Source organism: Caloenas nicobarica, chromosome 7, assembly GCF_036013445.1.
Source record: "Caloenas nicobarica isolate bCalNic1 chromosome 7, bCalNic1.hap1, whole genome shotgun sequence".
Classification (NCBI taxonomy): Eukaryota; Metazoa; Chordata; class Aves; order Columbiformes; family Columbidae; genus Caloenas; species Caloenas nicobarica.
Genome location: NC_088251.1, coordinates 33,204,781 through 33,230,594, shown reverse-complemented (window position 1 = coordinate 33,230,594; position 25,814 = coordinate 33,204,781). Strand labels below are relative to the sequence as shown.

The 25,814-nt window shown below is 41.9% G+C and overlaps 1 protein-coding gene across 1 annotated transcript in view; it reads left to right on the top strand.

Annotated features, from left to right (window-relative positions):
- The first annotated feature begins 3,464 nt into the window (after positions 1–3,464).
- The window catches only part of JMJD1C (jumonji domain containing 1C), a 162,566-nt gene continuing 140,216 nt past the window's right edge, over positions 3,465–25,814 (top strand). Inside the window, exon 1 of the mRNA XM_065638640.1 lies at positions 3,465–3,791. Within this exon, the coding sequence (XP_065494712.1) occupies positions 3,645–3,791 (147 nt within the window). The 5' untranslated portion in view covers positions 3,465–3,644. The remainder of the gene's footprint in view (positions 3,792–25,814) is intronic.

Here is a 25,814-nt window from a genome sequence, read left to right as displayed (position 1 = left end):
ATACAGCACAAGATTTTAGGAAGAGCTGGTTCTGTATTCATTCTGCTTCAGAGTTATGCCAGTGAAAAGTCATTTTGCCTTCCTCTATGAATTTTCCTCCCAGCAAAGGAGAAATAACCATTTCTAAATGTAGTATTTATCTGTATGCAGAAAGTGCAATTACTGCAAATACAGGCCATCCAGCACTTGAACTTGAAAGTTAGAAAGAGCTCCCAGTAAGATCCTAATTTTGCAACTGACTGATGTGTATACTTTCAGAGAAGTGAGACTGAAAATATTTAGGAAAAAAAATACCATTTTATTTAGCACTCTGTGCAATTTAAAGGATAATGTTAATACACTATATGTATGAGAGCCTTTTCAGGTAATTAAATGCCCAGCTGAAGTGGGCTATATAGCTATAGAAGCCAAGATATAAACAGCACCATCAATACTTTTTCCAATTATAGCAAAAGATAGAAGATGCCGTGATTTTGAAATCATGGAAATTGCTTTCCTTGTTGCTTGAATGAATAGAAAACAGAGCCTTGTTTCCCCCATCTTCCCATTCCTACCCCTTTGCAGCAGGACCAAGCTGCCTCTTTCAGGTGGGCTCAGGCAGTTAACATTGTTTTGATATGCAATTTTGGGGGAAGAGAGGATAGACCTGGCAGGTCATGTCTAGTATTAGTGTTGGGTTTTGCTTGTTGGGATGGCCAAATGTTTTTACTGTGCTGTAAATCTTGGTAACTGAATTGATCAGTCACTGTATTTACTGCCAAAGCTGCACTGGGGCCACGCAGGAGTGTTAGGGTGGAGTTTCCCAAGAAGAGCCTCCTTCCCTGGGGCTCAGCCTAGAGGCATTTTGCTCCTGGCTTTATTCTGGACTTCTCCAGCCTTAAAGTGTCAACTCTGCTTTGGTGTTGCCCATGGGCTCTGAGTGTTGTTGCTGAACTCAGAGCAAAAATCCTCTGACTTTCTCATAGTAATCTAGGAGAAGAGGCTTCCTTAATGCTATTTTCTTCAGAAGATGCCCCAATTCCTACCATCCCTAATCCTTTGAACCCTGATAATTTCAGTGCTTTGAATTTTAAGTTCAAGTGTTGCATAATATTTATGAAGAAATGGAGGAGGTGTTGCTTTGAAAAGGGAATTATTGTATTGGTTTGACACCTGCAAAGGCTTCTGAGAAAGGCAGAAGCCCTACTGAAGGGTGATAGAGCACAGACTGTCTAAAGGTCCATCTCTAGGCTATTTTCAGCCCTTGGGCTGCAGCACAGCATCATTACTTTGTTTTGTTGCGTCTGGGGGGGGCTCTAAATTGATTTATCCACATCCTGAGTATTTAGTGCTCTTGCAGTTTCCAGCACTTTGCAGAGAAACAAGGAGAGAAGGAGAAAGCAAAGAATAAATGGGTAAGGGAACAGAGGCAAAGAAAATGAAGTTGCTGAAGGCAGAAAATAATGTTCAGCAACCTGTGGGTCTCTTGTACACTGACCCATCCGAATGTAGTCATTTTGGCTGTCCTAAAAGCATATATGGGTAAAAAAAAAAAAAAAAGGTGTTCAAAGCTGAATGACTGCTTGCAAAAGAGTGAAGAGCTGAGATGTGGGGTGACTGGGGAGTGAAGCTGTCCCGGTGACACACCAAGGCACTCCCTGAAGCTCTTTTCCCCTGGTCTGTGTGAAAAGCTGATCCAGAGCAATGCTTGGCGGGGAGCTGGGCAAAGGTCCTGCCCTTCTGCTTTGGCACCTGGGATCTGGCAGCTGACCATGGGAATTAACACCTCAGCACTGGTGTTACTTGATCTTACTGATATGTTCAGGTGATAACAACTATAAAATAATACCGCGTTGAGCAACAGCCTTTAGTGAATTCTAATATATATTAGAACATAATTCTGGTGCCAGCAATTTTTAATTCGTACCAAAAATGCATATCACAAATACTTGATTCTTAATATTTTGATATTCTGTGATAAATTCACAAGTTTTGTCTATTGGAACCATGTAACAGCATATTTTATGGTTTGCACACTAGTCTAAGTATACAATTCAATCATAATCTCAAATTACTCTTTAGCTAAACAAGAGAATCTAATAACTACAAAGAGTTTTGATCTGATTAATATTTACTTAGTTGTCCTTGTAACTTCTTTTTATGTCTTATGAATAACTGTCCTATACTTATATGTTTTTGCTCATTCTGCGAGACTGTGGGACCTTTTTGGCAGTTGTAGCACTACCTTGAAATGTGAATGAAGATCTCAGCTCAAATGCACTGTGGTTTCTCCTACAGCTTCTGAGGAGCACACCTCCACGCATCCCTAGTCTGCCACCAATGGGATGTCAGGCAGCTGTAGGTTCTTATAGAAATGTTATGTCTTGTTAGTTATTCTAATACTGTGAACAAATATGGTGAATGATGAATTTTTTTTTCCTTTTCTTTCTGTTAGTTAATTTCTCTTGTAGCAGAAGTGTTGTTCCACTGAAATATATGGGAATGCACTAAATTGGCACTCTAGATTTATTGCTTTTTGCCTCATGATCTATTTTTCAGAAGTCCACTATTCAAACTTGCTTTCTAGCGCTAGGTGAGAGATCATTAACCTGCTCTCCTGAGAGCAAGCGGACCAGCAAAGAAAGGCAGAAGTTCATGAATGCTACATCTCTAGATAACATGAAGGTGAAAAAAACCCTCTTAAGATGCACACACGGTGTTACCACAGCATGACTACAGGCTTCGTGGAGCAAACAATAAACTGATAGCAACTGCTACAGAACATGGCTTTGTCATGTGTTGCAAGCCAAGCTGTTGGTTGAAGCACACGGAGTCTCTGAGCTGACTGCTCTCTCAGCCTCTGCTCAGTGGCATCAAACAGTGTTTTCTAGCCCCGAAGTGCTGTGCCCGTAAAAGCCTAAGCTGGGCTGAGCAAGCGGTGCATTCCCGTTGGGCTTCGTGGTCCTGCTGGCAGTAAGGGAAGATGGATGGTTGTCTCAGCTCGGCTAAGAAGAGGCTGAGCCGTGGGGAGAAGGAGCTGCCGATGGCAGATCCGCTCCTGGGGAGCCGGGATCACCGGCAGCCCGGGCTCCGGGAGCCCCGCCGGCGGCAGCCACTGCTCAGGGCCAGGGGAAATGCCCGCGACAGGCTGTGTCTGACACCCCGCCGTGCCAGCGGGGCCGGGCGGGGGGGTGAGTGAGGCTGTCGGTGCCAGGTCACCGGGGAGCTGCTTCCCCCGCGGATGGCGCAGCCGCCCGCACCGGGGGTGCCCCGGCGGGCAGGTGAGGGCTGGGCGGGGGGCGGCGGCGCGGGGCCGTCCCGGCGCGGCCCCGGCCGGACTTTTCGCCGCGCGGCGGCGGTGACCGCTCGCCCCCTCCCCGCGCGCGCTGCCTGGCGGAGGGAGACGGCGCGCGGCGCCGGTCGCCATGGCAGTGGGCTGCGTGGGCGGAGTGGTCGGGGCCGCAGCGCGGCGGTGAGCGAGCGCGCGCCCCCGGCCCTCCCCGCCCCGCGGCGTCGGTGTCAGGCTGCTGGCGGCGGAGCGGCCCCGCGGCGCCCACCCCCCCCGCCGCTCAGCCCCACAGCCCCGCGCCGCGCACCGCCATGGGCGGCCCGTAGAGCGAGCGAGCGGGTTCGGCGGCTGGTGCGGTGCCTGCGCGGCGGCGGCCATGGCGGTGGCGGTGGAGACGCGGCCGGAGCTGGTGGGGAAGCGGTTCCTGTGCGTCGGCGGCGAGGAGCCGCCGGAGAGCGGGCGCTGGCGGGCCGGGGTCATCCGCGCCGTCTCGCAGCGGGACTCCCGCAGCCCCGACCTGGCGGTAAGAGCCGCGTCCCGGGCCGGGGCGGGGCGGGGGGCTGCGGCGGGGCCGAGGCGGCGGCGCGGGGCCTGCGGCGAGGGGCAGCGGGGCGGCCCGGGCGGGCCCGGCGTGACACAGCCCTCGGGCTGGGGGGCGGCGGGGCCGGGGGGAGCGCGCGTGCGGGCGCCCCGGGGCGGGCCGGCTGACGTGGAGCCCGCACCGCCGGGCTCGGGGCCCGGCCGAGCCGCGTTTCCCCGCGGGCCGTGCGGCCGCGGGGTGGGGGGACGGCGGCGGCGGCCCCTCCGTGCCCCGGGCGCGGATGCGGCTCCCGGCCGTGCCGCCGCCTCCCGCTGCAGCGGCGGTGGGAGAGGGCGAGCGCCCGGCCCGGGCGGCGGGGGAGCCTCGGCGTGCGCCTGGAGCAGCGCAGCCCGGGCAGGGGGCACGGCTCTGTTCCAGGGGAACGCAGAAACTGTCGTCGTGTAGCGCTGACCGACTGGGTCTAACGTTGTGGACGCGGTAGTGAGCGTTGTTATTAAAAGAATGGCATTGTTTCCCTTCCTTTTATGTCCGCTGGCACTGTTTTCCTGAGGGGTGTAGGAATGTGCGCGGAGGTTAGCGAAGGAGCTGGGTTATGTTCTGTTGTGCTCAGACACACTCTCGCTGGGGGGAAACACGGCCAGGATTTCCTTGGGTTAGTGTTCTGAATGCATAATTGTAAAATGGAGTTTTATTGTGCTCTGTGGACTTGGTCGTTATTTTATTTTGTGAATTCTGTGGTCTGACGAGTGTTCCGTTACTGCCGTGGTTGTCGCCTTCGATGTTTTTATGTTATTTGGTGCTTCTGAAAGCGCACTTAAAAATATCACGACTATGTAAATGGGCATTACGTAGGCTGAAAAAAGGAATCACCGAGCTGTGCTGGGCAGCCCATGTTGCTGTGGTGAGGGGGAGGCTTGCACAGCCGCGCACGGTGCAGGGGGAGTGTTGCCCTTTTCACAAACTCATCAAGCAAACAATTGCCTGGTTTTAGGGATTATTGATTGCTTGGTGCAAGAAGTGTGATTCACGAAATTAAGAATTCTTGCTTTCGTACGTCTCAGGCTTTAAGCTTTGTTTTAGAAACAGAATGTATGTGACACTCGAAATGCTACTTCACTATATTGTGGGTTGGTTGTTTTCCACTCTCCAGCTATAATTCAAGTAGCATGCTGTTCATGCCCTTCTTTATGAAACGGCCTGTGTTTTCAACCTTTGGTTATATGTGAGAATCGTCTAGAATGCTTTATTTTTAGAATCTATTTTGGATGTTATTCTTGCAGGATAGTATTCTCTAGAAGCTATATACGATTATGGAAACATTGAGTAACGTTTAAGGAGCTATTTACTAACATTTACAAGTCAGAGCCACAATTTGTAAACTCCAGGAGCAGAAGTGACATAAACGGTGCTAAACCAAGGCATTTCAGGGGTTGTATCTGTTATGTTAAATAGGTAATGGATGTTGCCTATTCGAAGTACTTGCTCTTCTTCCTAACTTTGGTATCTGAGTGTTTTGCTCTTCAGATACTCTTTGACTACAATTCTTGGTAATTTAAGGGAGAACCGTCGTGTTATGGTTGGTTTCTGAGGCAGGACGACTAAGGGTATGCTCGCGCGTGTAGTGGAGCGCCATTTGGGTAGATCCAGACCGCCTGAGAAGCAGGATGGATGCTCCAGCTGGCGCTGGGTGCCGTGTTCCTTCTGGTATTCCGACTAGCACTGCATTATGCTATGTGGATATACTCCTAGCCACCTGGGAGTGCTGGAACGTTTTGGAAATGCTATCTAGGTCTAACGAGTCCCAGACTAGTACTTGACTACTGGGTCATCGTTGCCCCCTCTAAGCGCAGTATTTGGTTTTTGCGTTACTTGTTCTCTGTCCCAAAGGCACAAACAAGTATAAATCATAAAGGGGAAGGGTAGAGGAAGAAATGATAAGGTTTCTGTTAGCAACAGGTAGTTTCTGTGGTTTAGGCTCTCCTTTTGCATTTGTGATTAAGGTTAAACTCTCATTAGTTGATATTTACTAACCTGAGTATCCTCTTCCCCTGCTGCACCCAGTGAAGGACAAGGGTATTTTTCTGTCAGCCCTGGTTCCACGTGTACTATCCTAGATGGAGTGAATGCTGCCCTTACCCTTCCATGGCTTTTGTTTTAAGGTGGCCTTCCCTATGAATAGCTCCAGACCCTTCTGCTACTCCTCAGTGGAGTGAAATGGTAATTCTTGTTGACAGTTTCATTGCTGCCCACAGGGTGCAGCATAAAAATGTTGAAATTGACTTTTTGTCAATTTTGTGTGTTCCTGCTCCCTCTGAGTGGGGTGGAGGTTGCAGAAATACAGAAGATGCCCTCAGCTGCAGGAAAGGAGGATGACAGCAGTGGGCATTTTCAAGATGCTTTGCAGATGACCAGAACTGAGTTACCTTTGAATCCCGACTTCAGAAGGAAGTATCATTTACATTGCCTTTGTGTCTTGTCTTCCTTTGTAAGTGTGGGCCCTCCTCCCAAAAAACATAAAGACAAGGAGGTCACAGCACATTTTGTGTGGTCTTCCTGGAAGCAAAGAGGTGACCTCCAGCTGGCTGACCAGCATGCACTGAGCTTCAGACCAGCTACAGCAGATGCTGCCTCTTGGTCAGCACCATCCAGAGACAGGCAGGTGAGGGGAGGTGGAGCTGACGGGATGCGAAGGTGGGTTTGAGGGCATGACAGAGCTGTGCATTAACAAAAGCAGGAGAGTAAGCCTGAGTATTTGAATGTGGGGAAAAATGGAGAGTTTTATGAGGTGAAGGATCTTAGGGAGACATGGACAAGCTTAGAGGCAACTGATGTAATTAATGTTAAGTGGCCACAGGGCTTGTAGGAGCAAATCTGCAGGAAACCAAGCTTCATTAGTTCTGCTGTAAACAGAACTACTCATTAAATCAGGAACTCCAGACTTGAAGGCTGGACTAGCTGCTCTCCACTGGTGAGCGAGCAAACGAAGACTCCAGATTTCATATGCTGCTAAGTTGGCTTCATGATTTTATTTTCGTAACTAAGTTAATGAATATTTTCATAGTTGAAATTATCGTCTTGGTAAGAAAATGAAAAACTGCTATCCAGTGTTTTCTTCCTAATAGGTCTCTCCTACTCTGTGGAAGTATGTTAAATGACTCTTTCTTGATATTTCTTGTAATTGCAGCATAGCTGATAGGTAGTCTGTGTTTTCTTGAAATGGATTTACCTTTTTTTTCCTCCAAAGAACAACAGTATCACAGTGTCTTTCCCCCACTATTTTATGGAAATTTTGCCCTACTCAGCTTTCCTATTAATTTACTGCTACTGAGGAATGTGGTGAGAATAACTGGCACTGGTTGTGAGTACTGTTGGTCTTCTGGAAGATGAATGCTCTTGCCGTTGCATGCAGATCCTTCTTGCCAGGATTTGGAACCCACATCTCTTTCTTAATGAGCCTGTAATGTTTACAGATGTTTAAAAACACCTACTGTACAGGTACAATATATACAATTTGGTCCAGGAGTTTTCTTGACGATTTCATGGTCTGAGTCACAGCCTGACAGTGAGATCTCGTGATCTTTCGTTCTTGAACATTACTTTTACATGAAAAGCATTTATTTAAAAACAAAAATACAAGCAAAAAGATTTTTATATACATATTCGTGTGTATGTATGTGTGTTTTGCTAGTCCTTAAGAGAATCCATAACTATTTTTCCGTTTAAGTAGCAGCGGGTGTTATTAGAGGAAGCTGGGAACTATTTTTCCTCACTGCCAACTGCCTGGAAGAGCCTGTGTGCTCCTCTGATTGCAGTGATAACTCTGGGCAAAGAAAGAAATGGCCAGGAGAAAAGAAGTGGAGTCAACACCATATGATCTCCCTTGTCTTTCCTGTTCCAAAAGAATTACTCTCTGGGCTAAGATTTGGCATGGTGATGGCAGAGATGTTTTGCTATATTGTGCTTAAAAAGTGATTATTTCGAGGAGTAAATTAAAAAAAAATTACAATTATTTTGCTTCCTGGAAGTGCTTTAGACTTCTGTGAATTTCCATGGTCCTGCAGTTGTATATTGAATACAGTCATATATTCAGCTATATATTTTCTCCATGTGAAAGAGAAAATGAAAATAAGCTTTGAAACACGTAACGTGTAACCCTTAATAAAGAGTATAGTTCTAAGTTGCAGTGATTTGTAATTGTATATTTATTGATGTGTGAATTTTGCTGCCATGATGTCCACGGACTGGAATCAAAAACTGAGCACTTTGGTAGTGGTTCATATCTCACGCTAGGCAGATGTACCATTTAGTAACTGTGCATAGGGAAATATATTGTGTCAATCAGCAAGTTAGATATCCGTCATATAAACCTAAATATTAGTGATAGTTTGACGCAGTTGTTTGGGTTTTATTTACAGTAAAATTAGTAAGATATAGGTGGAATAATACATAATTTTGGTAAATTGTATTTTTTTTTAGTAGCTCATCTTTGGTAATTCGCAAATGGGGAATTGTTAAAAATTCACTATGTCTGGTAAAACCATTTGAAGAGAACAGCAGCAGACTTTGTGTGTCTGTTTTAACTGAATTTACCCTCACTTAGCAGTAAAATGGAAGTTCACAGAATGTAATGGAAACTTATCAGTACTGTATTAGAGAGAACATGAAAATAATTTGAAATAATTGCTGATAATTTAAGAACAAAGGAAGATATTTTTGAGAAGTACTCCATATGCTGAGAGTTTCTTACTAAAGATGAATTTAAATTTGCCTTTGCTGTGTGTGGAGCTGCTCTTACCCGGTCTTTTTATGACTGTAATTGTTTTAGTCTTCCTGCTTCTGCAGTCCCAAGCGTTCTGAATGTGGTGTGGCTTTGTCATACAGGCACAGAATGACACTTCTGTAGGTTACATTTGTTTTTTGCCATATATTGATTTTTAGTGCCATGTTTAGCGTTGTCCTCTGTTTTCTCTAAGCTAGTATTTAAGGAGAAGCTGAATGCATTAATTTTTGAATGCATTTGAGCTAATCTGTTTAAAAATGAAATAGATTTTTTCATTACTTATTTTAGAAGTACATGCTCTGCAGCTTTTACTTGTTAACTGGGAAATAAACTGGAAGATGCAGAAATATGCTTTAAACTAGTTGTGCATAGCTTGTTGGTGGTTAATGTAATTTAAAAACACTACATATTTCTGTACCAGCATCTGGGTTAAAGATGAAGAGCAAATTGTTGGTGGGGAGCCTGTCACATTATTTACTCCAGCTATGGGAGGTGGTGCTAAAAACATGCCGGAGTTCCTCATGTCGCTGCTACCTCTGGATCCAGACAAGGGGTGTTGTTGTAGAATGCATTTTGTGTGTATTTTGAAGTTAGTTTGAAAGGAGTGGGAGAAGCTCAAAATGCAACAGTGATTTAGACCATTTTCAGTTGTTTCTACTGTTCTGTATCAGTATAGAAGCCAACGAATCTTGGTGCATATCAGCTGGGCAATATTTTCTTGGCTCAGCAATAAAGAAAACTTCCTATTTCCTTTCTGTGTTTCTAATAAGATTGAGCTTGTCATCCTGTGCCTGTGAACGTCACCTCATCTGTCTTTCAGAGTTAGTCCAGTTAGTGTTCAGGAAGGAGTATTTCTTTCATAGTAATTTGACAAAAAGATCAAACACAGGAGTGTTCCTGTGAAACTGGCTGCAAGGATTCAATGCTTTATACTCTGTCCTTCCCTCCTCTTTGCTTTTGTACTAATAGAAACCTGAAGATGATGTAGATCAACAAGCAAATATACTTACACTGATGGGTTTTGAGGAAGGTTTATTTGAATGTCAAGATTGCAAACAGAATTTAGGTGTCCCAAGCTAGGGATTAATCAGTTTATTAATGTGTGTGATTTGCATAGTTGCAAAGTGTGCAGCATTGAATGAAATATGGAAAAAGAAGGTTTAATCATATGCTTAAATCTTTCAGGAGGCTTTAAGAAAGATATATCAGGTATTAATCAAAAAAGCATTCACTTTTGCCTTTACATCCAATGCATACAAATAATATATTATTCCACATTTGCATTACGAATGCAAACTTTGTGTGAATCTTTGGAGATACCTCAAAAACACAGGGTATAGCCATCCTAAAGAGTTATGAAGAGTGAGTAGTCATTTTATAGGAAGCCATTATTTCTGTGCACATGCCAAGATCTCAAAACTTGCTTGAGAGCAGCAGAACTGTTCTTTAATATTAAACTGAGTGAATGTAAAAGAGTGATACTTTAAAATTTGGCCAAAAATAAGCTCAATCGTCTTCTGATCCTACTACCGGTGAATTGTAAAGATGCTTAATTCCATCAGTGATCTTGAATTTCTGCTGGGGTCAGGCTTGACTTTCTTTTTCAGTAGGACTCAGTGAACTGCTGTCTGCTTTTGCTGGAAGAACGTAAGTATTGATCATCTGAGAAGTTTACCTGAGGTTGGCAACAAGGTGCTTGTGCTTTGAAGCTGGTGGATAATTCCAAGCTAAACTAATGCGATGTTGCTTCAAAATACTGACTTATTCAGAAAGTTACTGTTGGTTGATGTTATGTCCATGTACCACTAACTTTCATGTTATAAGTTGGAATGAGAGCAGGGGAACCAGAAGAACCTTGGGCATTTTGCTGTGTTTTGCTTTCTAGTAATTTTCTTAAAAATATTTTTATTGATTTCTTAAAATATTTTACTTTAAACAGCTGTTAATGCTTCTCATAAATAAGTGGGATGGGGCAACTTAATCTGCTTATGAGGAGGTGGCCTCTGTGTACAGACAGAAATGGGGTTTGAGCCAATTCATGTGCTCTGTTCAGAGCTTCATGGGCACAAAAGATGCAGGGTGAGCATTAAGGCTTTTAGTTTGACCCTCCCATGGGAACATTTCTAGAAGTTCTGGAGACTGTGGTTCTGCAGTCATTTCTCTTGGTGGCAGTGCTGGCTTATTTTTTTTAACCCTGAGCAGTTTCCTGATCCATTCACCATATGGCACTTCAAACAGTTGTACTGAGGCTGAGAAGGTGGTATGGGATCCATCAGAGGCAAATGGCAGAGGGTAGCAGCAGCTTAAGCTGGCACCATTTCCAGGAGAAATGTCTCTGGACCACGACCTGAATGAAGAAGTTGAAAACTAGCTTAAATATCTTTGCGAGATGTTCTGTCACTGTAACTAGTAAATGTGTCCTAACCTGCTCAGCTGTAATGTGGGGGTTTTGTACTGCAGTTGAATTAGTGATATTTATTCACTCAGTGTGAATAACTTATATTTCCTTATTCAAGTGAAGGAATATGTTTAACATAATCCATAATATGACCATTTGATGTCTGTTGACTCTATACTTACTTGCAAAGGCAAGTTTTAGAAGAATAGATGTGAAATCAAATGCTTTGAGGAAAACCTAAGCATCTATGTGTTAAAATGCATACACCTCTGATTCCTCAGTAGAATATTGCATATAATATTTCTGCATAAATATGATAAATTTTGAGTGTTCTGATCAGCACTGTAATTAATGTAGATGTTGAAATGATTGCAGTTATGCTTCACTGCAAGTAATGTACTGCCGCGTATGACAACTAAAGTAGATGCTGCTGACTTAGTAGTTAGATTGAGTCACCAGGTTTTTACATTTTTGCTAAGAGAACAGGACTCTTTTCCTAAAACGATGGTTCAAAATCTAGAGTACGACTGCTCTGTGAAAGAGAGAGAGCACTTGCTGAGTCATTGCCAGGTGGCCCAAGTCAAATCTCTTTAGTCTTGCATGTCTGGTGAGGAGGGACTGGAAAGCTGTATTTTGGTGGAGCGTTGGCAAAGACAGTTTTGAAACAGTCTTCCAGCTTATTTCTGTGTTTTTTGTTCTTCTTGGCTTCTTTCCTTTCATGAAACACAGAATGTAAATTCGACTACCTTTCAAAAAGAAACAAAACAACCCAAAACCTGATATCAAACAAAGAAACTTGTTGGGATCATCGTAGGAAATACATGATTTAAACTGTTCAGTTAGTATAGAAAATCTTGGAGAAGTGGTGACAGGAAATTAGTAGTGAACTCTTAGACTGGAGTCTGTCATTTATCTGTAGTTTTTCTTGCATCCTAGTTCTTCCTGAAACAAAACTCAAAGACTTCAGTTTTGCAGCCTTGGTCATCATCAAGGGCCGGAGTGAACAGGTGCAAGCAAGGCATGGGGCTTCTAGGGGAGAGGTTAATGACTTGGGCTGTAGGCCCATGGTGATCTTCAATGAATTAGGAGCTAAGAGTGGCCTTGTGCCAGCATTTTTGTCAAAAATACAGAAGCTGATAAAGTCAAAGACCGAATGTGAACGAGGTACTGTGGTTTTAAGAGCTGTTGTTGTGACACCTAGCTGTCGTATCTCTAAAATTATGGCACATGGTTGCACTTCCTCAGTGTTTCCTTATGGTTATTTGGAGCTCAGGGCCTTCATCCAGCAGAGGTCTTTGGGTTTTGTAGCCCTTGCTGATTTTTTTCCTAAATGAATTTGTAGGAAGCTGTTTTGAATCCCTGTGAACTTTTCAACAGGCTGTGACAAAGAAGGGTCAGGCTGTAACTGCACATTGTATTGGGGATTGCTTGCTGTTGTTTCAGGTGTTGTGAGGTACAAGGCAGCAGTCTCCCCGCGTTTGAAATCTGCATCCCACTTATTCTTTTATTAGCTCTGCTATACTACTTCATACTCTTCTCTTGGAGCATATAAATGTTGCTATGTTCTTTTACTGTTTCTTAATCCAAGAGACTTGGAGTTATCTGTTCTGTCTGTCAGTCCCTACCAACCCTGTCAAGGTAAATGTCTGTTTGAACCAGATTATTCCGAAGAGTGTGCAGTTTGTTTGCATATCTTAAATGGCTATCTACACCAAGATGCATATCTTTATGTTATTTCCTTTCTGCAGGTTGTTCTGAATAGATTTAATTTAATACTGTCATGTTGAGTTTAAATTTTTTCAGGAAATAAAGTAACATTTTAAATTATTTTTAAATTGTAAAAATTTATTTATTCACTGGAATATATTGAATTTTTTTCAGTTATGGTAATGTAATTGTCTAGTGCAAATCCATTTATATTTGGTATACGTAGGTGTTGGTCAAACCTCAGTGGTGATCTGTTTAATAACTGTTAAGCAGTGAAGGTATGGGGTGGTAATGAAATACTTCTGGCTTGGTAACTATTAATCCAGGTGGACTGTCCTAAATATACCTGATCCTTCTGTATACTGTCATATTTTAACATTTGTATATAGGTCAGAACATGACACGTGAATATTTTTAGACAGTGTCATTACCACTTCTTAATTCGATGGGTAGCTTTTCTGTATAATGCGGTACTTATCTCATTTTGCATGATGTTTTAAAAGAGCTCTGTCTTTGTATAAATAGAAGATATTTCAAGTGCTTTGTTATATGTGCCATATTTTACCTCTAGAAATTTGTAGTCTAGATTAATCTGTTCCTTTACCTGAAGTTTTTTACAAAATTTCAATTCAGTGGGAGTCAGGCCTAAGACTATGTAAAATATAAACCAAAAAATCTTGTTTGAGAAATTATTTATTGACTAACTTCCTAATTCTCTCAGATGGTTTTGTTTGAAACTGAATGTAGTACTTCTATAAAGCATTGTAAAGATTTTTGTATTTTAGAATGGAAAGACTTGACTTTCTGTTGACACTTGGAAGAATGGGTTGCTGACACTACTGTTTCTTTTTTGAGTTATGTAGTAGTGTCTCGTCCAGGTAAAGTGAGATAATGTTTGTATACTTCGCTATATTTTTTCTCTATGTCAAAATTTTTTTGACATATAATAGATTTTATGTTATCTAATTTTGAATATTTAAAAAATATTTTAGCTTTGAGATACATTTGAGCATGGCTTATGTTTCAGTAACATGGCAGTTGATCACTGCTCACCGTATGGTTTCAAATGTGATAAACAGAATACAAGTTAAGTCCTAAGTTTGCCCACGTGTTACTTTCTGCTAAATTAATGAGCAATAAAGAGCTAAGTAATGGCAAAACTTAACAGGGCTCTTCAGGTGGTACCTTTCAAATGGATGAAGTCTGTATCTCCAGAGGGTTCTTGGGTTCATTGGCTGAGGTAAAAGGACAGCCTTCAATACCTTTTTATGTTTTTTTCTGGGATGTGTTTTATGTTATGGTAGTCTACCGGTTTCTAGGTGCCTGGAGCTTGTGAGTTCAGCAGTTTTTACTGGTATATTTCAAAGAGTTTAGTGCTTCAGTGGAAAGAATGGAAAATATATATATTTTTTTTTTAATTTGGGAAACATCTTTATCAGTTCTTGAGCTTTCTTTGATCAGTGCTTCTTATGGAAAGACTGGGCAGGCACGTACAGGAACTAGAGTGTACAGGTCAATCAGCAGAGGAGGCAAGGAAAGAAGAGAGGACCATGATGGTTTAGATGTAGAAAGCCATACGTAGTTTGATGTAAATTGACAAAAGGAAGGCTCCTGCTGTCTGCACAGAAGCCGGCATCCCTTCCTGTGAGGCTCCTGAAGCAGTGGGTCCATTCTGTAACACAAGGAAATATTAATTTGTAAAGAAAAAACCGTAAATGTTGAAGTTCAATACCTGTATTCAGTTTTACTCAAAGCCAATGGTTCCTTAAACTCAGAGAAACAAAACCTCAAAAAGCATCGGTTATTTAAAGTCAGAGAGCGGAGATGAAGCTAGTATTGCTCTTTCATTATTGATATGTAGCTTGGGCCATGTGCAGTTTTGTTCCTAAGGCTGTCAGTCTGGCATCTCTCAGGGCAGTTGTAGAACTGGGCTTTTTTGCGACTCTTTTTAATTGCTTTGTTTCGTTCTCTTCCCGGGACTGACCTGCATCTACTTGTTAGTTGTCAGATTTTCACTAAGGGACGCTCATTTGTAATGGAGCAGGCATACACTGCTCTTCCGTGGGACTGCATGTACAGGACAGAGAGCCTGAACTCAAACCTTACTTTATAGCGAGGTAGATAATTACAGGCTGGCAATCTAAGTATCATGGAGAATAACACAGCAGCATAATTCTGGGAGTTGGAATGTTAGGTCTTATGAACTACTTCCCTAATAAATATTGTGATGGAGGGAGATTGGCCTGATACTGTGGTAGATTTGGACTACCTGTGGATCACAGAAAAGTGTCTGTGCTAATGCAGTCAAGTTGTCTCTGAATTTGTGCTGCTTGGTTGGCTGCTCCTTCAGCTGATTTTTAACTAAGGCTGCTGCTGAGTTGTGTTAGTTAGAAGAGCTCAAACAGGCAGGTAGCCTTGATGGGGATTAGTTTATCAGATGTCTGGTAAAGTGCAAACTCTGACTGCAGCTTTATCCACCCTCAGGCTATTCAAACTCTCTCTGCAGTGTGATCTTAGTGTCTGAACCAGTGGAGCTACAGACTTAACCTTTTTCAGTGTGGAGAGGTTGATTTTTTTTTTTTTCTTTTTCCTTCAGAGCTTAAAAGACAGTGGTATCTAATTTGAATATGTGAGCATGTCACTGAAAGCTACTTTTAATTAATACCAGGTGCTTTCTTCACTGCATCGCTGTTGGCTTTGCCCACATCCCATACCTTTCTTTTTTGGGCCTGTCACCTGGGCACTGGCAGCACATGGTTTGGAACTGCAGGCGTGCGGATTAGGCAAGCAGCTGGCTCGCCATCAGTAAAGCGTTGTACGGGTTTGCAAGCCTCTCATAAGAAATTAATGTGTAGACAGAAACTTCCAGATCTTCTGAAATTTGGCAGTTGCTTAAAGTTAATAGGGAAGTCTTGACTGGAGAACATGCTTGAAAAAATATATACCTAGAAACAGTAGTAGAAAGTAATTAAAAAAAAATCTGTGGTAATAACATATTGTCTACTAGTATTGGCATTTATGGTGATAAAAACTAGAGGTATTTAATAAGAAAATAATGTATCCACTTTGCTACAGAACTTGAAAACTGCTGCTGTAATATTGGTGCTATGGAGCATGCAGGACTTTACCTCTGCTGTGTTTTGTTGGTATTATTGGTTGGGAGGAGGGAGCTGGGGTTGTGGGTTCTGTGGTGTGCAGCACTTGTCATAGTGGTGAAGGCTGTTACGGCGAGCGGTAGTGATGGACTAGGAGCAATATGTGCTGTCAAAGTTGTGCTTTGAGGTATTTTCTGTTTCTCCATTGGTTGCTTCTGTATAGTCCTTGTAATTGTTTCCTAACACTCTATTAACATTATTTAAAATGGAAAATACTTGCTGAAATGCTCTAATGAATGATCTAGTAACAATCTGGAAGAAAATCAAGTCCTGTTCTAGCAAAGTCATGCCAAATGGGTGATTAGCCTGTGACATTGGGTCAAACTTACAGTGGTTTATAACTTAAAGTATGTGTGCATTGTGGGAAGTGTACACCAGGGGAAAAGTTACAATAAAAATTTTCTACAGGTTATAATGTACAAAAATAAATTGCCAAGAGCAGTTAATATCATGGGCATTCCAGCTGAAAGGCATTGTGGAGGTGCTTCGAAATTAGTGCTGTAAAATAACATCCCTATGCACATTGCTGTGTTCTGTGGTTTTTCATATCTTCCAGTGTTAGAAATAGTAAACCACCAAGGTAGCCAGCATGATAAAATTGGCAATGGTTAGTGTTATCCAGGGAGACCCTGTCTTACCGTTGTGTAAGTATAAATAGGAGAAGATCAGACTCTGTTTTTTCTGGGTGTCTGAGTCAAAATTGAAACAGCTTTAGTCTTCCTCTCATGCTGTGCAACACACTCTATCTGATGGTGTCCTAGTCCTGTTTAGCATTTCCTGTTCCCTACCTACCCCACTGATGAACTATTTTTAAATTTCTCCTTAGATCGCATCTCTTGCATCTTTCTATCGTCAGAGCACTTCAGGCCTTTCATAAATACCTTGTCCTGTCCTCACAGTTGGAAGACTTCCAGTAAACCTCCCTCCTCTCAGGCAATAAGATATTGTTAGCTAACTAATAAATTCCATTTTTACTGTGAAGCTCAAACCTACTGAAACTGTTCATCGCTGATTTTAAGAGAGACATCACGGCTGCTTCTGTTAGCAGTAGATGGTTGCACAGGTCTGGCGGTTTGGTTCTGTAGGTAATAAATGGAGCAAAGATTTAGTAGTGGTGTGTTTTTGTTGAAGGTGATCTGAAAGATTGGGATGATTACCTTCAAAAATGGACCTGTGCGTATGTGATTTTGTTTGTCTGAAGGTAAGACTGAGATGTTCTAGGGTAAATAGACTGTGAATCGTATGATAAACTTCTGCCAAGTCTCCTTGCTGGAATTGCTGAGATTACTGTTTCTGTGTCCATGCAACTCTTGTTTACTTTGTAGGACCAAGACCTCTTTGTGGTAGGTGCTGTGCAAACACAGAGCTAAAATTGTCCGTGCTCGGAGTTTATGAAACCCGGAAGGACGAGGAGCTGGAATGAGGTTATAATGATGTGTTGTTTGTGTACAGCAGCTGAACCTTTGGGAAATCTTGTGACAGAGGAGAGGCAGGAGAGGTTTTTGAGATGTATAACAAAGTGTTTCTACCAGTGTTTCTTGGGTATGTCTGTCAAACATAAAGGATAGCCAAGGATAAAACTCAAATGTGGCAGGCTGAAACTTTTATCCTTTTTTTTTTTTAATTAAAGCAGCTAATGACAGAGGTTCTGATTAAGCATGGATCAGAAGCGGGAGTTGGCATTTTTGTAGCTGAGTCTGAAGACTGTGAAACCAAGCCTCAGTAAGTTATGTTGATAGAGAAAGGACGCAAAATGATGTAGAAAAGACAGGTACTGTCATTGTAATGCAGTAGGATAATTATTGTGTAGCAGCATTGTGAGAGGATGTGTGTGGAACAGGGTTTTGTGGAGTCCAAAGGAGAAAAATGATGTAATAAGTGAGGCGAGAAGCTTGGTAAGACTTAAATATAGGTGTGAGGGTAGGGACCTTGGAGAAGTTGATAGAAACAGTATTGGGATGAACACTGAAAGCTCTGCCTTAGCCATGTTGTGCTTGAGGGTGCAAACTACACAAGTGGGTGAGTTTAAGTGGTTTTTGTGACCCTAACCATGGGGTTTGTTAAGTAGTCTGATTCAGCTCCTATTTTAAGTACATTCTGGATTTTTTTTTTTCCTCAGCACAGAGTGTATATTTTTAATTTCCATCACACACCTTCTGTTTCTGTGATATGAACTTGGGAAACAATTTTTTAAATGGATTACACTAGTGACTTTTGAATTGCGTGCAGACCATTTGTGGTCTATGAAACTTAAATGGTAAGTGGAATGCAAGTGCCTTTGTATTTTTAGTAAAAGTCTAAATGAATACTAATGTCACAAAGTTTGAATGCTAACAATAGCTTTCTCGTCTTAAAGGCTTTGGAATCGCTTTATTTGAATGTTTTTCTGATGATTTAGTAGGCCCACAGGCACTGACATCTCAATGACAAGGGTTGGTGGCAACTTGAGTTGCCAGCAGGCTTTTTCATATAACACTTGTGAGTTGTGGTCTATGTTTTAGATGTGGCAAAGACTCCTTGCTTTTCACTGTATTGTAGAGGTTTGATTAATTGGGAGTGGCAGGAGTTGAGTAATAAACAAATGAACCTGGATTGCTTAAACATGTAACAGTTGAGATTCTTTTTCTGTGAGGAACTGACTAATTTGTCAAGATATCAAACTGGTCACAAGCCAAGCTAATCACTTCTGCGGGTTGCATCAAGAAAGACAGAAGAAATGCTCCATATGTTCAGATTTGTATTCATTCAGTTTTGCCTAACAAAATTTTAGGTGTTAAGTAGGGTTTGTGACACCTTCTTGTTTTAACATCTCCAACTTGTGAAAGTGGTAAAACATGATGAAATCTGGACCATGCTATCATTAAATGCCCTCATGATTTAGTTCTTAATTCTTCCACAGGATGACAACCTTAGGGTTGCCAGGGGAGGCAAAAGCATCAGTGTACTTGCAGTCCTCTGAGGTTTTATGCCTCTTGAATTGGGAGGGAATAATTATCCTAATTTGATAGATGTGGAGGTACTCTGGGTATTTTATATTGAGCAAGTTATTGGAACGGTTAGCTGTGTGAACATATTGGTTTAGTTTAATGGGGAAGAGGAGGTGGAGGTGTCTGGGGAAAATAGGCAGGAACAGAAAGATTTTTATGTCTTGGCAGAGAATTTGAGTGCTGTTAAACCAGTGACTCTGTCATCCCTTGTTTTTCTTTTCCTTTGCTTTTTTCTGACTTCGTTTTTGATTAAGCCTACAGGACTGGTGTTGTTCAGAAGAACCAAAGCTGAAAACGTAAAAAGGTGGTTTTTTTTCTTTTTTTTCATGTTTTCAACTCCCACTCAGAAGAGTGGGTTGTAATAATTCAAGGATTCAGACTGAGATGTAGGAGTTGTGAAAATGGGTGTGCCTGAAAAAATCAAGATAGCCTTAAGTATCATCACAAGATGTTAAAATAGACATTCTCTAGGCTTTTTCCTTAATGTTTCTCTCTTCTTGTGCTTAAATACAAATAGGAAATCCATTTGATCACAGATCTCTAAAAAGATCATCTAAAGTATCAAAGTTGGTAAACGAGGTAGACCCACTGGATGATGATGAGTAGTAATGGTAGTTGTCACAGGGTTTTGTCAAAGAGCGTGATCAGAGGAACTGGATGTATGGATAGGTTCTGATGGAGCATCTGGGTCCCTGGAGGTGGATGTGCTGAACCATGAGTGAGAGCAAAAGCTATTTCTGTAACTGAACACAAATTTTGGTTGTCATCAATTCACTGCTTGGAGAATCAGTGAACTTCTGCCTTATCCTGCTATGATGGGAGAGAATCTGCCTTTGTAAGGAAAAGCCTTAATGAACTGGGTTGATGTCAGCTTTTGTATCCTCTGTTTATGGGGTATGTGTCTATATAGTAGGCTGTCAGTTGATAAGGCAACTGAGAAAGGGGCATCATCTACATTTGGCAAATGTGTGAAGAAAAAATAGGAACCCTTGAAACATGGACATTATTGTGCAGCTGTATTAGAGTGTAGACAAAACAAGTTTCAAAGGTAGAGAAACTATTAATTGGGGGTGGGGGAGGCAAAAACTAGACAAGCTTTTGGCATCCAAGCCTTTGTCTTTGAAATGGAAGCAATTGGGATGAGGGGATGGGAAGAGGGAGTAAAAGAAGTGCTAAAATGATGTTGTCATCCAAGGAAAGCAAAATAATTTAGTTTGATGTTTGGAACATGAAGAGGTGAATGGAGGGGAGTAAAATTATTTGGTTTGTGACACTTTCTATCTACTGAGTTCATGGTTTTTGGTATTCAGTGAAGCTTGTTCCCAGGTTCATATTTTGGAATACGTTTTTCCATCATGGATCAGGGCAGAGATGATTATTTTCTGAGTGATGTCCCACTCTGGCAGATTGATATTTCTGTCCTTTGTAAACGTCTCTTTAATGAGCTTCAGTATTACAGCGTCTGCTTAGCTTCCATTAGGCATGTAGTGCATTGGATGAGTAATGTTACATTCTGGAAAGTGCAGGTGCAAGATCCCGGGATTTTGATGTCTGTATTGCAGAATGTGTTTACTGTGGTGGCACTAGATGTGCTGGCAAGTCATTTTCTGTCACTAATGTAGCTGCTAGGCGTTGCAACAGGAGCCAGCTTAGGTTTTTGTGCAAAAGAGAACCCTCTAAAACAGAAACATAAACTGATTTTATGATCTTTTGTGCTGAGTAGCAATTGGTTTATTCACCATCAGTCCTGCTCACAATTTAACCGGTGGTTGTGCATTGACTGAGAATTTTGACAAACCGGAGGTTGCAGTAAATTGCAGGTTTGACCACTCAGGTGCTGCTTGTATTCATGTTCACAGATCACTCTGTCCAACTCCTTTCTAATGTTTTCCTAGCTGCTCTTTGTGTATCTTTCTTCCAGCATTGGTTTTGCTCATGTGGCATTCCAGGCTAATAAATCTGTTGCCAGTTAGGTACCAAAACTCTTGAGTTCACTTAGGCAAATGAACTGCTGCAGTGCAGATGCAAGGCAGCTGCAGATCCTTTGTAATTGGCGCTTGCTGGTATATTCTGTTCTGGTTTATTGCTGAAACTAATGATAAAAATGAAAATCTAGATTTCTTATGTTTATAAATGTCTACTTACTTGTTAGTGCACTATATAACACAGTGAAATCTTGAGCCATAATTAGTGTTCAGCACTGTTGTCAATAAAAAGTAATCCATTTAGAGGATCTAATAATGATCTCTTGATTAATCGAGGCTATGAAGCTTTATTGTAGGTTGTCTTGCTGGGTTTTCAAAATACATTCACCAAGCATATTTTCCAGGAACAGCCTTTAGGCTTGATTTGAAGGTTCTGAGTAGTGATTCCATCTTCCTTTGTTAGTGATTAATCATTGTTGTTAGAATAACATTGTATTTCCTTTTGAGAAGCACAACAGGGTGAATTTCAAGTCCTGTGATTCCCCTCTCACTACTCTGATGCCTGTTACCAAGGCTCTGTCTAACTTCATTGTGAGTCTCGCTTTAGTACTTGAGCCTTGTGAGTTATAGATTGGCAAGTCCATGAGATCTTGGAATCCTACAGTGCTGTCCAGAGGCAGGCTTTCAGTACAAGTGAGATGTAGCTAAATTTTAAAGTGAATAACCTTTTGTTAAAGTACTGAGCTTTTTGAAAGAAACAAAGCATCTCAATGATCATTGCTGGTGCTCGGCTTGGTTTTCAAAGTCAACTGTGCTTATTGCAGCTGAGAACTAATGGAACAGATTTGCAGCATGTTAGAAAGAAACTCAGTTCCTCAGTTCGTTTGGCACCATCTTCCCCAAACTGGAGCTCATACTGGGGCAAAACATCTTTATGAAAATTCAATGTACATGTTGTTGTGAGACTTCCTGCTGCTCAGAGCCTTTGTAATTAATTACTTGAGGATATCAATTTATTAGCATTCTGCTAATGAAAAGCTGCCTGATGTAGCATTAGGTTTTTGTAATGCAAAAATGCTTTTTCAAAGAAGTCTCAGATCCTGGTGGCTCAGACAGCATTACCACTTGTCTTCTCAGCAGATGATCTGTTTGGATCATGCAAATATACCTTGCCTTCACAAACAGCAAAGAAGAAAAGAATCACATACATAAGTTTCATATAAAACTGGTATCTCTATACATGTAACTTTGGGACTTCTGACTGTTCAGACATTTTAGTGCTGATAAGAAATAAAGTTTATTTGTGGTTTTAGGCAGAGAACAAAGATAAGTGGTTTTTGGTTTTGTTGGCTTTTTGTTTTGTGGTTTTTTTTGTTTGTTTGCTTTTTTTTTTTTTAAAAAAAAAAAAGGAACGAGCCCCACTCATAGTAGACTTTTGATATCTGGTGTTTTCCTATGAAGTATTTCCTGGTAATACTTGCAAGTTAGAGTCATGTTTTTCTCTCTCCTTGTTAGTAATCTGAGTATATGGCACTAAATGGATATTCCTACTTATTTTCAGTAACTTTTCAGCACTCTTGTGCATCCTTCTTGATTATTTTTTTTTAGCATGTTTTAAAAAATGTCGATATCAGAGGTGGATGCGGTACTTTAGCTTCAGTCTCAAAACATAAGTCAGATAAAATAATTCTGTTGCTTCCTGTTTCTGGTGTTCCCCAAAGTTTCATTAATTTGGCATCGCATTACTCAGAGGAGTGCTGCCCTGCCACAGTTGAATGTATAGATCGTGATCAGCACTGTTCATGGTCATAAACCATTTATTGACTCCCAACATTAAATTTTTCCTGTTTGTCTTTTTACATAATGATCTTCTGTACTCTAAATATAACCTTTATGTTCAGATGCATGACTGCACTTCTCCACTGTGGGTATGTTAAAATTTTGACAAACAGTCCCTGAATGTGAGGTCCAAACATCAAGTCTGATCCTCCTGGAGGGAGCCTACAAGCTCTGACATGGCAAATTCAGTGTTTCAGCAAACATTGGCTTGTGAGCAGCGGGTCATACCTTTTAGTAGAAATAGCTCTCGGGTCCCAATTTGGAGTGAGCCTCTTTCAAAATGTTTGCACGCCCACTGTTAATCAGCCACGGGGGCAGAAAGCTGCCGCCTGGCTTCTGCTGAGCTTCAGACCTCCAGAGCTCAGAGCAAGGAGTTGGCATCTGCCGTTTTCTCGCTTTTGGTGTCCTGTGTCTGTGAAAGTTGGTCTTTGGACTCCTGATGAGTTCCAAACTCAGTGGAAACACGAAGGCGTGAGGAATAATGTTACCAGCATGCTTAACTTCAAGTGTAAGGGAAAAAATAATACTATCCCAAACGCTTTGAGAAGTTGCCAGCTTCTGTTCTAGCAAAAGAAATGAAGCAGTGAGTTGTGCTGGTTTCTCAGGCCTGAGAAAGGAGGTGAGGTTTTTTTTGAGATTTGCTAACATTTATATTTTTTCCAGGGTTTTTACTTTTACTCCCAGAGATAGCGAATTACTACATTCAAATCCCCAAATGGAATTAAACACCAGAAAGAAGCAAGTTAATGCTTAAGCACATGCAGGATTTTTTTGATGTGGTTGTGACTCTGGATTTATTATTGTTCTTGTTCCACTTCTGTTCTATTAAGTGGCCCACCCTTCTACTGTCTGCAGTTTCTGTTGTAGAACTGTCCCGATGGGCTTTCCACCCTGGCATTTCTTGGTGTGGCTCTGGGCACTCTTATAAATAGTTCTCTACATGTGTTTTATTTATGTATCTCCAACATATTTCTTGTATGGGTTACTTTGAAACCGTGTTGTTAATTTCTAAATTACTTGTGAATTTAAGAATGTCACTAGAAATCTTCTGTTAATGGTTCTTTACCTCATTATTTCCTGCCTTTATGCAGCACCCATTTGTATGGACAGCCTTCTCCACTCTTTGAGAGGCTTGACAGACCAGGACCAGCTGTGATCAAATATGCCCTTCTTATAAAATACATTCCAACCTACGAGACCCAGCTTGCTGAAGAAAGGAGAGCAGATAAGTGGTGAGGCCCAGCACTAGGGCTGGGCTCTTTGTAGCTCCCTTTGCTGTGTGGAGCCCGTGAGCGGAGTGGCAGCAGGGAACAGGACTGCACAACTCCAGCCCTGTGAACCAGCTGCAGCAAGTGGTGAGGAGAGAGGGCCAACACTGCGCTGAAACAGCAGCAGCTCTCCTTCCCATAGCGTCCCTGCTTTGCTGAAGCACTGACGTTCTCATTCTAATCTGCTCTTTACTCCTCTGGCAGCTCTGAGACGCCTGGCATTGCCCGTTGAATATTCTGACAATAGCACCAGTGTGATCCAGCCTTCTCCCTGCACAGTCTCCCCTGTTTCCCTTTGGCTGTTTGTCCTCCCGTCTTTCTGGAAATCAGACAGCAGTCACTCTGTCTTTCACCAAGGAAGAGTACACCTGAATGGGCAGATCAATACTCATTGAAATGTCTGTCTGGGGAATGGCAAGAAAGTGGGATCAGCCAAATTGATTTGCTTAGATGTGGATAGAGGGCTCCACCTAGGCTGCAAGCGTACTGAGCATAAAAACCAAACCAAAACAACCAAAAAACAAACAACAAAAAACCCCAACCCAACCCACAAAACCCCAAACAAAAACCCAAACCAAACCACCTCCCTGCCCCCCCATTTGACAGTCAGCAATGTTTTCTGCCATGCCTTGCTTATTAATACAGTGTTACCTGCTTACTGATTGCTGGTTTTCTGAAGTGAGGTGGAAAGAAGTTGGAGCCATTGTTTTGGCATAAGAGGCTGGCTTTCACAGGCCTCTTTGCAGAGGAAACTTACTCATAATTTCTTCCTAGTGAAGAAGCTTTGTTAGGTATGCATGGCTTGAATTTCCTCTCCCATCTCAATGTTACTGCAGAATGAGTAAGATCTGCATTTATGCTTTATTGAATATTGTCTGTAAATTGTTTGGCAGTCCTAAAATTACATTTGGCCCTTTTAAGGCAACTGCAAGGCTGATGTGGTCCCCAGTGAGAATGAGTTTGACACCCCTGGCATAAAGCATCCTGTTTCAGAAGGACCTACTTTTAAAATGAATGTTTAACTAGAAGAAATCTTTTCGGATTTTCAAACAGCTCTCATCGTGATAAGTGCTGTATCGCTGGAAAGATGTGCTATGTGGTCTTCATATAAACGTATGAATTTCTCACTGAAAGTGAGATTTCAAGGTAAGGATTCTAAACGGTGGAGTTATTACTGGAGTACTGTAGTATAATGGTCTCATGCAGTTGTGATTTAGTAAGCTGTACCAGATTTCAAGCTGTCTGCATTGCAGCCTTTATGTTATTAATAGTTAATGATATTCTTCTCTGGCTGTAAGCAGATCCTTGCTTTCAGCCTTCCCTTCACTGCCCCCCTCCCGCAATCCATAGGACCTTATCTTTTGTCCTCTCAAGTGGGAATAGGTACAGTTGCTTTCAGAGCTCTTTGGTAGATGGTCTGAACAGATTTTGCCTGAGCAGAAGAGGAGCTGCCCTGTGTCTGGCCCTGGCAGCGCTGCTGGGCATGAGAGTCATCCCACTCTGCTCGGCTCGCCTGGCAGTGCAGCCGCTGGCTTTAGCCTGCTCATGACCCTGGATTATGTTCTTGTTCATGACATGTCTGCAGCGAGTGCAAGTTTTCCAATTATTTTTGCCTTCAGGCGGTTCTCAAGAGATTGTGGGGGGAGGAGAGGCCAGGGAAGAAGATAAATCATTTGTGGAACTTAGAAAAGTCTTTGGAAAGACCGTTTCAGGGAAGAAATCTGGATTTCTAGTGTAATCCTTATCTCAGACTTGTAAATCAAAATACAAATAACTACAAAATACGAGTCTACCTCTTGTTTTTTAATTTCTTTATATTTATCTTCACAAAAGGAACATTGCGAACTTGACAGGATTGTTTCGTGTGTAGGGGGGTTTTTTGGTTTTTGTTTGGTTTTTTTAAGCTAATGTAAGTAGAGGGTACATCCCAGAAAAAAGACAATTTT